Genomic DNA, 12527 nt, shown 5'->3' with positions numbered 1-12527 from the left:
GGAGAGTGGTGAGGCTGCAAGTTGTCTCCTTAATTATTCAATCTGTATGCAGAACACATTATGAGGAATACCGGATTAGATGAAGAAGAAACCAGAATTACAATAGCTGCGATCAATACCAATAACCTTAGATACGCAGATGATACCATGCTGATAGCAGAAAGTGAATAAGAGCTAAAGATCCTCTTATTGAAGATGAAAGACATCGTCAAAGGCTAGTGTAATGCTGAATGCCAGGAAAACAAAATTTATGACAAGTACACCTATCACTTGATGACTTATAGGGGAAGAAACAACGGATGGATTCCATGTTCAGTTATCTCAGATTTCTGCTGATGGTGACTGGAGCTGCAAAATCAAGAGGGCTTGTTACTTGGTAAAAAGACTATGTCCAACCTTGACAATGTTTTAAGGAGTAGGTACATAACTTTAATAACCAAGATCTGTATAGTAAGGGCTAAGGACTTTTCCACTTGTGATATATGGAATTGAGACCTGCGCCATAAGAAAGGCTGAATGTTTTCAATTAGACGCCTTGGAATTGTGGTGTTGGAGAAAACTCCTTAGTGTTTAATGGACCGCAAAGAGAATGAATAGATCAGTATTACAGCAAATAAAAGCCAGATTGCTCCTTGTAAGGTCTAATACTGAAACCAAAGGCGGCCTATTTTGTGCACATTATGAGAAAATAGGGTTCACTGCAAAAGCTGTAAGGCTGGTGAAGATCGAAGGCACAAGAGAAGAGGATGGCAAAGGATGAAATGGATTGACAGCATCACAGAAGTAATTGATTCCAGCCAAGCGGGAGAAAGTGTTGGACAGAAGAAACTGGTGTGCTTAGTTCATGGGGTAACGGGGGTGGGGAAGGGTGGCTTGAGTGAGGTATCTGATGACTCAGAAGGAGACAATAGGTGTATGAAATAGGAAATCAGGAAGAAGAGGCCGCAAGTCTGTGGCATAGGAATGTGACAATCAGGCACCAAAGCCAGTGAGTTCATGCAGTGCACAATGGTCTTTGGAGGAGTAGGTTTGGGGGGGGGGGGGGGGCAATGACAGAAGAGACTGCTGAAATTGAGGCCAAGAGGATTGCAGGATCAAAGGGTATGTTGCAAAGATAATACCTGCCTACTTAGTTAAGAAAAGCTAATTTTGGAGGGGGAAGCATCCAAATGGCATGTGTTGTGAAGCAGGCATTGAAGTTGGGCATGTTGTCCTGAGCAGCATGTTCTACCACTGGGTTCTCTTGGCCACTGTTTGGCAGAGCAGACTTGACCCACCAGTGGCAGAACAGGCTGCTGAACACAACGTGCTTGTTTCCAATGGCTGTTTTACAACCCGCGGAAGTGGATTCTTCGCCTAATCACTAGATTTTCTGAACAATGTAGATAGGAGTTAGCCTTGCAACACATCTTCATTCCCATAGTCATCATGGCTCCAATCTCTGATAACCCCCTGCATGCACACTCTCTTCCTCACTCTCTCCCTTTTTCTCTATTTCGTCACCCTCTCCCAGACTACTCCTCCAAGTCACTCTCACTGATTCCAGGCCTATTTGTCACATTCCTGTCCTGTGCACCTGCCCCTTCTCCCTTTTGCATTCTCCAACTCTCCCTCCCACTCTTTGCCTCCCTTTCCTCCCCTTGCGTACCCCACCTACCCTAACATATCCCTTCACCCAGTCTCCTGCCAAACTGTGGTTCCAGCATAGTGTATTTGGTTTGTGTGTGTGTGTGTGTGTGTGTGTGTGTGTGTGTGTGTGCACTCAATGCCACTGCTACTCAGTGAGTTGTTACCTTTGCTCCTAAATTATTTACAAGGGCGGTTCAGAAAGTAACCTCCGATTGGTCACAGTGCGGGTTGTGGGGGGAGTAGCGACGCCATCTGTGCGTTCACGCACTCAACAGGTCAGTCGGCATCAAGCCGTGGTCGAGTGAACGTCGTACCTGCGCTAGTTTAGTTTTTGTGGCAGTTTGAAATGTGTGCTGCAATAGAAAACCCCGCCAAATGTGAAGTGCGTGCTGTCATAAGGTTTTTTACAGCCAAAGGATATTCTGCAGCAGCTATTCATCGTGAGCTTTGTGCCGTGTACGGACCAAGAGTTATGAGTGAAGGAGTTGTCCGTGAATGGGTACGTTTATTTAAAAGTGGATGAGAAAACGTTCATGATGAAGAGAGGAGTGGTAGACCATCATTGGTGACTGACGAACTCGTTCAGACAGTTGATGCAAAAGTTCGTGAAAATCGACGTTTCTCAATGTCGGAGTTGTCTACTGGTTTTCCACGGATTTCTAAGACTCTCTTGTACGAGATAGTGACAGCAAGATTGGGTTACCGTAAGTTCTGTGCACGATGGGTGCCCAAAATTCTTACCGACCACCACAAAACTCAAAGAATGGCCTCTGCATTAGACTTTTTGTCACGTTATGAGGACGAAGGAGAACCATTGTTAAACAGAATCGTGACCGGTGACGAAACCTGGATTAAGTACATGAATCCTGAGACAAAAGAACATTCAAAGATGTGGGCACATTCAAATTCGCCTACCAAACCAAGAAAAGCCTCGCAAGATTTTTCTGCCAGAAAACTGATGGCAACGGTGTTTTGGGATGCCAAAGGGGTGTTGTTGGTTGAATTCATGGAACGTGGTACGACCATTAATCAAGACGTGTACTGTGAAACAATAAAAAAGTTACGACGGGCTATACAGAACAAACGCCGTGGTATGCTGACTTCCGGTATCGTTTTTTTACACGATAACGCCCGTCCTCACTCTGCTCACAGAACAACGGCCCTTCTTGAGTCCTTCAAGTGGGACGTTATCAACCATCCACCTTACAGCCCAGACCTGGCGCCAAGTGATTATCACCTCTTCATGCATTTGAAGAAATGGCTCGGGTCACAGCGGTTTGATGACGACGAAGAGCTCAAAGATGCGGTCACAGGCTGGCTCCAGGCACAAGTGGGTGATTTTTATGCAGAAGGAATTTCAAAGCTTGTGAAGAGATACGATAAGTGCCTCAATCGCTATGGAGACTATGTAGAAAAATAGTGCAAAGATGTAGTTGTAAGATGTATATATTAAAATATTTTTATTTAACTGGTGTATTTTTTTAAATCAACCGGAGGTTACTTTCTGAACGACCCTCGTACATTCTGTCAAAAATTTACTTACAACATTTCATGACTGAAAAGTATATCAGTGTCTCATAAATGTGTGGCAAATTTGAGCATAGCATATTCAGGTTATAGACATCATCCTAACTGTGATTTTTCAAACAGTTGGAAGTCCAGGGTGGAATAACAATAATACAGAAAGGCTAGAATGCTACTCATCACATAGAGGAGTCATTGGGTCACAGACAGGTACAATGATAAAGAATACTAGAATGTGAACAGCAGAGTTGGAGTTGTTTGTTATGTTACTGAAATGTGTAGCTAAACTCATGTGAATAATTGATCCATTTCTTCAGTTTATCCCCCCCCCCTCTCCCCCACCACCACCACCAAAAAAGAAAATGTTTATATGTGGATACGAAGATAAAAATTTGTGTAGTGTGTGTTCTTGCTAACAGAGATAACTTATTATTTCACAACTCTCACAATCCTGAGCATTTTACCTGGGTCTAAAAATATGATGGTGTGCTGGAAAGTAATACCTCTGAATTTATGTGAAAACTCTCAAAGCTTTTTAAATTAAATAAATGTTATTAACATGCTACATCTTTATTCTTCATGTCTACATATTTATTTCTCAATATAGTCACCCTGGAGGTGAACATGTTTCTCCCAATGAGAGACCAGTTTGTTGATACCATCACTGTTGAGTGTTTTACTTTGTTGGTGTAACCATAACCTCACCTCTACTTGCACTGCTCCATAAATATCAAAGTGAAGTGCTCGAAGATGTTCTTCAAGTTTTGGAAACAGATGAAAATCATACGGGGCCATGTCAAGACTGTGTGGAGGATGATTGATAACAGTGAACTCAATTGCCGTGTTGTTTTTTGCCAAAAAGTCCTGGTGAGCAAGGACATGTGACTGTGACAGAGCGTGTTGTCGTGATGCAGCAGACAGTTCCCTTGACGCCAAAGTTCAGGCCGTCGTCGCTGCACATTTTCATGGAGCCATCGCCAAACTTCACAGTAGTACATGGAATTCACTGTTTGGTTGGATGGAACGAATTCTTTGTGCACAATTCCCTTGCTATCAAAGAAAATGATTATTATTCTCTTCACTTTGCTCTTCATCTGTCTCGCTTTTTTTGCGCTTGGAGAGCCCAGGCTCTTCCACTGGGATGATTGTTGCTCTGTCTCTGGGTCATAACCATAAATCCAGCTCTCATCGCCGGTGATAACTTATGACAAGAAGGTTGGATCATCAGATGTGGTCTGATGAAGGTCCGTACACACTTCAACATGCCGTGCCTTCTGATCGACAGTCAAGATCCTCGGCACAAATTTTGCAGCGACACGATGCATGCCCAGTTCATCAGTCAACATGCGTTGACATGTCCCATAACCAATACCCACTTCATGCGCAAGGTCTTGAATGGTTCGCCGTCAATCCGCACGAACCAATTGTTGACATTTGGCAACAATGCCTGGCGTTGTGTGGCTAATGGGCCTTCCAGTGTGAGCATCATCTTTGACGTCTGTATGGCGGCCCTGAACCGAGCATGCCACTCAAACACACGCGTACAGCTCATGCTCTGCCCCCAAACACTTGTTGAATCATTGCAAGGGTCTCCGTAGCACTTTTCCCAAGATTTGCACAGAATTTGATACACACTTACTGTTCTGTTCGCGGATCCATCGTAAAATCGCCACACACCAAACACAGAATATTACGGAAAACACTGTGTACACGCAACATGTCCTCGCAGCTGAATGCCACTCTGAACACTGACTCATCAGATATGCAGCTCTTGCCTCCTAGTAGTGCAAAGATCTACTACTCTTACTTTCCAGATGGCAGCACCAGTCCTGAAAATTTTGAATTCCACATTGTATGTATGTATGAGTATTGGGAGTATAATTTCCACAGTAAGAATGTGTCCCATTTTGTGAGATTTGTCAAATATCAAGCATTTATAGTGTTGTGAATCTTAAAACAACAAAATTGTTGCAATGTCATTATTAGAATTTGAAAAAGGTGTGATATGGCTGATAGTATGGTACAATCCTGCCAACGCCGATGCTCTTTTGGTTGAGTTGTATGCCACATTTACTTTGTATTTATTCAAATTTCTGGTACTGGGTATCAAGTGCAGGTCTTCTGCATCAATAAACTGAGTGTGCAAATCATTGAATAATGAAAGTAGTGCCAGTGTTAGGAAAGATAAGGCATTAAATAAAAAGCAGTATCCCAATAGTGGTTTTAATAAATTGAGATGTAAGCAATTGGCAAACTATTCTTCCTTGCTCTGATAAACATTTTCTGTAGAAGCACCTCCATTTCCTTTCCTGATGGTTCTCTTTCTCACGTGTGTTTTTTATGTTTTAACATGGGCAGGGGGTAACAAAATATCTGTATGCCACAATGTATGCATTTGCTTACGCATAAATGGGAGGTCAACAAAAAATTTCATAAAATCATGTTAAATCAAGGCCTACAGAAAAAGGTAAAATAATGGCAGTAGATAGGGAGATAGTTTCTGTAGTGAATGATGTGTACACAAATGAATGCTGCAGTTGTTGCTAGCAGTAATTACTTTTTGAGGGTAGTAATAGGACCATTGTGTTATTATACAAGTCTGGCACTATTTCTCATTATAGCAAACTGGCTGGTTCTTTGACAGTGATTTCTCAGTGATTGACAAATTAACTAATTCAGGAGAATGAGTAATTTTTGTACTTTGTACTCAATTGCTGATATTAGTTGTTAGTTGTAGTCTTAAGTAAAGTAAATAAAAGAACTTTCGAATCAAAGATGTACCAACCAAATATGAAACATTATTTTTATAGTTTTGGATACTTTACTGAGTCCATAAACTGGCCTGTGTTTTGTTTGTTCTACCATAGTGTGTTAATTGTTGATGCTATTCAAATGTTTTTCATGTACTGGAAACCGAATACAGCATTTCACCTTCTGAAAAAAAAAAGACACAACAATAAAAAAATTGTCACAGCATGACTCACAGTCATGAGTCGTCATTTGCTTTTCATTTTTTTCACTTTCACTAGGTTTTCAGCTACTGTTTCCCTCATAGGCTTCTCAACTGCTGATTTGATGAGTTTCATGTATCACACTGGTACCCTACATAACTGTGTTGAAAACATTACTGTTCTGCCACATTCCTCTTGTTATATGTATTCAACTGGCAATATTTCATAAGTCATATATTAACATTTTTCTTAATTTTAATAAAACAAAACATTTTGTTTCAGAGTAGGGCCAATAAACTTTATTTCATATCACTCAGATCACAAACAAGCACCATTAGTACTACTCTCGTACATTAGTGTGTACATTCTCAAACTTGAGTGTTACCTGCTACATGTTCACTACTGGTCCTTAATGAAGGACTTGAGGCTTTCAACATGTCGACATGCCCTTGTCCTCCAAATTAAGAGATAAACAGTTGCTTCCAGCATATCTTAATTTCAACTTCCTGTTTGAATTTATCTGTGGTACTATAGTTCCATGTCTTCCCATGCCTACACCTATTATTCTATGTATTTTTTATCCTTTCTGCTGCTGCTGTAACATCCAAATCTACACTACCGTTCTGGAATTCACACTTAAGTATTTGACAGAGGGTTCATAGAACAAATTTCAGATCATTTTCAACCTTTTCTCTCTCCAATACGACAACAAAGAATGAACAACTAGATCTTTCTGTGCAAGCTCTGATTTTTCTTATTTTATTGTTACAGTCTTTTCTTCCCTTGTAGGTGGGAGTGAACAAAATATTTTTGCATTCAGGGAAGAAAGTAGGTGATTGAAATTTCGTGAAGAGGCCTCACTACAGTGAAAAGTGCCTTTGTTCTGATGATTGCCACTGCAACTCGCGTATCATATCCATGACACTCCCTTCCCTATTTTGCAATAATACCAAAAGAGCTGCACTTCTTTAAACTTTTTCAGTTTCCTATGTAAATCCTATCTGGTAAGGATACCATACCGTGCAGCTACTCTCCGGAAGAGGATAGAAAGGTGTAGTGTAGACTAGACTTGTTGACTGATCTACTTGCGAGCTGACTCGCGCTCAGATCACAGCTCTGAGCAACCAGCTGACTCACAGCAAGTAGTTGTAGGGGAACGGGAGTGGAGGGAGGAATTGGAAAGCGATAGTTCCACATGAGAAACTATTGTCAATGAGTTTGTTCTGTGGCCACTAATGTTAGTTCCACGGAAGTGTATTGCTTCACTGTGGTTAATGAAAGCCGTTTATGAAAATTTATTTTTTAAGATAGTTACATTGATGAGAAATGACATTTGTTTTAATTGAGGAAGCAAAGAACAGATATGGCAGTTAAGTATGAAGCATGATATTTCTTATGATTGGTGCAACCTTATGATTAATGTAGTTTTTGGACAGAGTTTAAACTCACATCAGCTTGTGACTATTTTATTCACATGTTAAACATAGAAACATGGGATGTCAGTGAGTACTATTTATTTTGCTTTTCAATAAAGTATCTCTTTTTGAGAACTGCTAATTTGAAGATAAGTTTTTAAGTTGAAATCTGTCCTCTGTGGGTAGATTTCATTCTATTTGTAGGAAAAGGTTGCTTGCCTAAGTATAGGTGTTGACATAACAGACTTGTAAATACATGGAAATTTCTGCTGATGAAATATTTTATACAAGTCTGTGAAGCTTATTTATTTATGAAACTTCTCACCCAACTGTTTAATGCATTTTAGGTCAATGAGATCTAAATGTAGCTATGCACCCTGCACTGACATGTTATATACTGATATTGATGTGTGTGACCTTCTCTATGAAGTACCTGACCTAGTCATCACAATGCTTTTAATCGATTAAATATGACCTACTCTCCATTTTAAGCACTGTGCAAAAAGTATGTATACTGTCTAAGGCTACAATGAACCTAACACATGGTCATTCCTGTGAAGACAACCCACAGTTCTGCTCTACATAGTGATGTCTGAAGTGCCCCATTTATTGCGAGCACTCACTACTCAGGCAGTGAGTGAGCAAGACAGATCACAATTGCCTAGCTGCCTCCTGGACAGGCCTGGTGTAGAAATCTCTTTAATAGATTTGTTGCATCTTCAGAGTGCTCTATCAATAAAATACAGTCTTTGGTTCCCTTTCTCCATATCTGATGATTACAATTGTTTGTAATTGTAATCAATAGACATGTAGTTGAATCAAGAACATTTAAATTTGTGTGATTTATTGTGTAACTGAAATTGAACATACAGTTTTAAGCACTTAAGTGGAAGCCCTCATACATTTTATTTACTTAGGGTCAATTGCCACTTTTTGCACTATGCATACATCTAGTCTAAGTCTTTTTGCAATTTGTTTTGATCTTCTGATGGCTACACTAGATGGTAAACAACAGCACCATCTGTAAACAATGTAAGTGGGCTAGTTAGATTGTCTCCTAAAACATTTATATAGAGTGAGAACAGCAGAAAACCTATAACACAGGGTGGGGCACATAAGTGGCCTGGATGAGTGGATACGTTCGCACGTGACTGTATGCGTGTAACCGTGCCCTGTGACATGCATACCCGTGAATGCCTGCCATGTTTTCCACACCAGTTCAGAGCATAGTGTGAGCTGTGTAAGTGTGGGTGGAGCAGTGGAAAGATGATAGTACTCACAGTGGAGCAGTGTGTATTTGTTGTGGAAAGTTACGTGACGACAAAGTCTTGGAAATGGTGTCGTCAGTTGTTTGCTGAGACGTTTAATGGTGTCAGAGTGCCAGCAAAGAGTGCCATGCAGTGCTTAGTCTGAAAATGGGATCAGACAGGATCTGTTTTGAGCAAGTCAAAAAACATTCCAAAATGTGCCGGCAGACCAGAAAATGTGGCTGCAGTTCGCCAGAAAATGGCTCAGTCCTACCAAATCAACCCAATGCCTGTTGCAAGAGACTGACATGATGTCAGTAATGCATACAAATACACCACCTGGAATTGCACATGCATCCCTGTCAAGTGTCTTTTGTACATGCAGTAAAATCAGCAGATGCTCCACAGCACCTACAGTTTTGTGAGTGGCTGTTCACTGAGATAACAATTAATGGCTTGGACATGGATCTGTTTATTATGTGTGATGAAGCTGGATTTCAACTGTGTTATGTGTGATGAAGCCAGATTTCAACTATGTTATTATGTCAACTCACAGAACCACAGGTTCTGGGCAGCGGAGAATCCGCATTACTTCCACGAAACACTATTGCATTATCAGAATGTTTGGGTTTAGTGTGCATGTCTGCACAGTGCATTGTTGGTCCCATCTTCTTGCATCAGACACTGACTTCGGTGTATTACATTGTCAACATTTTAGAAACCATTTATGGCAGCATTAATGGGGGAGGAAAAGACCTACAGTTAATTCCAACAGAATGGTGCAACTGCCTATACAGCGAGCCAAACCTTGGAATTCATTTACACAGTCTTCATGCCTGGCAGAGTTTTTAGCAGAAGTCAGTCTGGTCACGGCCCTAGCTGAGCACCGAGGTTATCTGATTTGTCAATGTAAGATTACTTTGTGTGGAGAGCCTTCAAGTCTAAGATGTATCATAACAGCCCTCATAGTCTTCAAGAACTGCAGCAGAACATTTCGGATAAGACTGCAGTAATCCTTGCAGTTCAGCCATCAGGAACTTACTGACCAGGGCCCAAAAGTGCCAAGAGATGAGTGGTAGTCATTTTCGGCATGTGCTATAGTCAGGTTAGTAATGTATTTCCTCTTCTCTACTGTTGTTGTTGTTGTTGTCGTCCCCCCCCCCCCCCCCCCTACCCTGGAACAACTCTGTTCTCCAGGCCACTTTTATTTGCCCCATCCTATACTTCCTTATGAACCCCAGATATCACTTCTGTTTCACTCAATGACTTTGGGTCAGTTACTAACAACTGTGACCTTTCTGACAGGAAATCTCGAAACCAGTCGTACGACTGAAATGATACTCCACAGGCACAAAATCTGATTGGAAACTGCCAGTAAGGAACAATGTGAAAAGCTTTTTGGATATGTAGAAATATAGAATCAACTTAAGTTCCCGTGTCTAAAGTTGTGTTTCACAAGAACAATATTTTGTGAACCCATGCTGGCCATCTGCCAGTAGAGCATTTTCTTAGAGGTAGGTCATAATGTTGTAATGCAGTATATGTGCCAAAGTACTACGTAAATTGCACAGTGGTGTGGCTATGTGATTCAGCAGAATACTTCTATATTCAGTAGTGTCCATATTCTCCTTAAAAATGCCCTTGTATGGTAGATTGTTGTCATCTTAAATTTTCTTTTCCTAGACAGATGTTTCTAGTCCAGTATAATGGTTAGCCCCCCTGCCTTTAATATATGTTAGGACTTTGATAATCCAGCATGCTTGGGGATCTGTTAATGCCAGATTATCAAGCTCATTTTTAAAAATGTGGATTAAAACAAGGAATATAATCAAAACCTGAATTTTAATGTATAAAAACAAGTAACTGCAGCAGGAGAGATTACAGCATTAAAATTATGTATTAATTTTCTGTAAAAGCAAAATTAAAACTTGAGTACTGTAGTGCTCTATTAAACTAATTTGAGGCTCAAAAGTTTTAGAATAGTTCATTTATATAAATAATTTATTTACACCAATTATGAATTAAAATAAAAGAATCACCATTGATTGAAAGGATCAAGAACAAGCTAATTGGTGAAAAAGTTACAGAAAATTTGCTGCAGTTTAATCGGAATTACTGTCTCTAGAAATCACACAGATATGACTCGTCGAAGGCATGACTGTGTCACACTGGTATCTATCTTGAATAGTTTAGCTGAAATTTTCTTCTGAGTGCTATGGAACATAGCAGAAATGCTAACATGTTTCTTGGATTGAGCTCTTTTTTGACAAAAATTATTTTGTACACTGTGCAGATACACAACTTCAGAAGTGTTGTATTGTCAGCCACTCTCAGTGAATTTCAAAAAAATGTTGTAAGACTTCTAAAGCTTCAGCCCAAGAGTTGTGAGTTGTAGGCATTTCTTTTTCATCAGTCAGTTTCTGGTGCCTCATGTGAGTTGAAACACTTTGTATTATCACATCATCAGTCAGCTCTTCTTCGGTAGCTGAGTTTCTGCCAGTGTCAATTCTGATGTTTCCTGAAGGCATCCATGGTCTGTACTGCCTGCTGCACTGAGCTAAAAACACAGGAAAATTTCTGATGTGCTCCAGACTGTCGGATCTGTTGGATTATCAAGTGCCGGGTTATCGCAGCCTTACTGTAACTTGACTTTTCCATGTTACTCAGTAGCTCCTGCCATCTACTTTTAAGTCTAGGTAATATAAGGAGTAAAGGTAACCATTCACTATGTAGATGAGTCATGAAGTGTTTGGCTGGCACAGAAACAACACTGAAAACCTTACTGAGCTTTTTGCCTGTCGACCTCTCAAAACCTCAATTAACAGATAGTGGTCACCTTTATTCCATGTATTGTATTGAAGTGTTGTTTTCTCAAAATCAGATATCCCTTTTGCAATTTGTCATGGATATTTAAAACTGGAATTTAATCCCACATGAAACACCCTTCCTGCTTTGTACATAATGTGTTGTCATTAAAGATTCTGAAAAATTTTCACTTCCCTGTGACATCATTTTACACCTTTTGTCATCTGTATTCCTTTTTGACTTGTTGAGAAGGAAGTTTTGATTTAGTGTGTCATAATTTGGGTCATTTCTGTTTTCATGTGTATTTGTGTGTTACTGTACGAGATATACTCTTTCATTTGTCTTTTCAGTTTTTTATGTACTAATGAAGCTGTTAAAGTAATGTTCTGTCATTTTCAGGGCTCAAAGTCGGACAAGAAGAAAAGGAAATCAAGAAAAAATGTAAGTTTATTGCATGAAGTTAATGGTTGGGTAAAAAGTTTTATTGTCTTTGTTGTAATGTAGTGTAGTGTAGTGTAAGAGTGCAGTAAATTCTTTTGCACTTTGAGTTTTGTAATATTTCCAAAAAATTATCAACAATTTTTAAAATGTTGTCCCATGCCACCATATTCTGAATTACTCGCCAATATATGTGCGTCTTAGTGTAAAACAGAGACAGCATGGAGAGCTGCATCAAACCAGTCTCAGGACTGAAGACCACAACAACAACAACAGTGTAAAACTGCTATTATAAGGCCATGAATGATATTCCTACAGTATACTATAACCTTCATAAAGGGAGAAAATATCATACTAATATGTTTTAATACTATGCAGTACTATAAAGATTGCCAGTTTGGCAAAAACTTTTCTGCCCATTTTGAAACCACCTCTACCATAAAAATTCTTCCTAGTATTATGTTTCTTATGAATTTTTGGTCTCTGTGCACTTCATCACTCTCAAGCAATATGAATCC

General features: G+C 39.8%; 1 protein-coding gene across 1 annotated transcript in view; it reads left to right on the top strand.

Moving 5' to 3' along the window:
- The window catches only part of LOC126235493 (uncharacterized), a 177559-nt gene that overhangs the window by 70065 nt on the left and 94967 nt on the right, over positions 1-12527 (top strand). Inside the window, exon 6 of the mRNA XM_049944212.1 lies at positions 11971-12012. Within this exon, the coding sequence (XP_049800169.1) occupies positions 11971-12012 (42 nt within the window). The remainder of the gene's footprint in view (positions 1-11970; positions 12013-12527) is intronic.

Source organism: Schistocerca nitens, chromosome 2 (genome assembly GCF_023898315.1).
Source record: "Schistocerca nitens isolate TAMUIC-IGC-003100 chromosome 2, iqSchNite1.1, whole genome shotgun sequence".
NCBI classification, from domain to species: domain Eukaryota; kingdom Metazoa; phylum Arthropoda; class Insecta; order Orthoptera; family Acrididae; genus Schistocerca; species Schistocerca nitens.
Note: the sequence above shows the minus strand (reverse complement) of the source record. Positions and strands in the feature narration are given on the sequence as shown.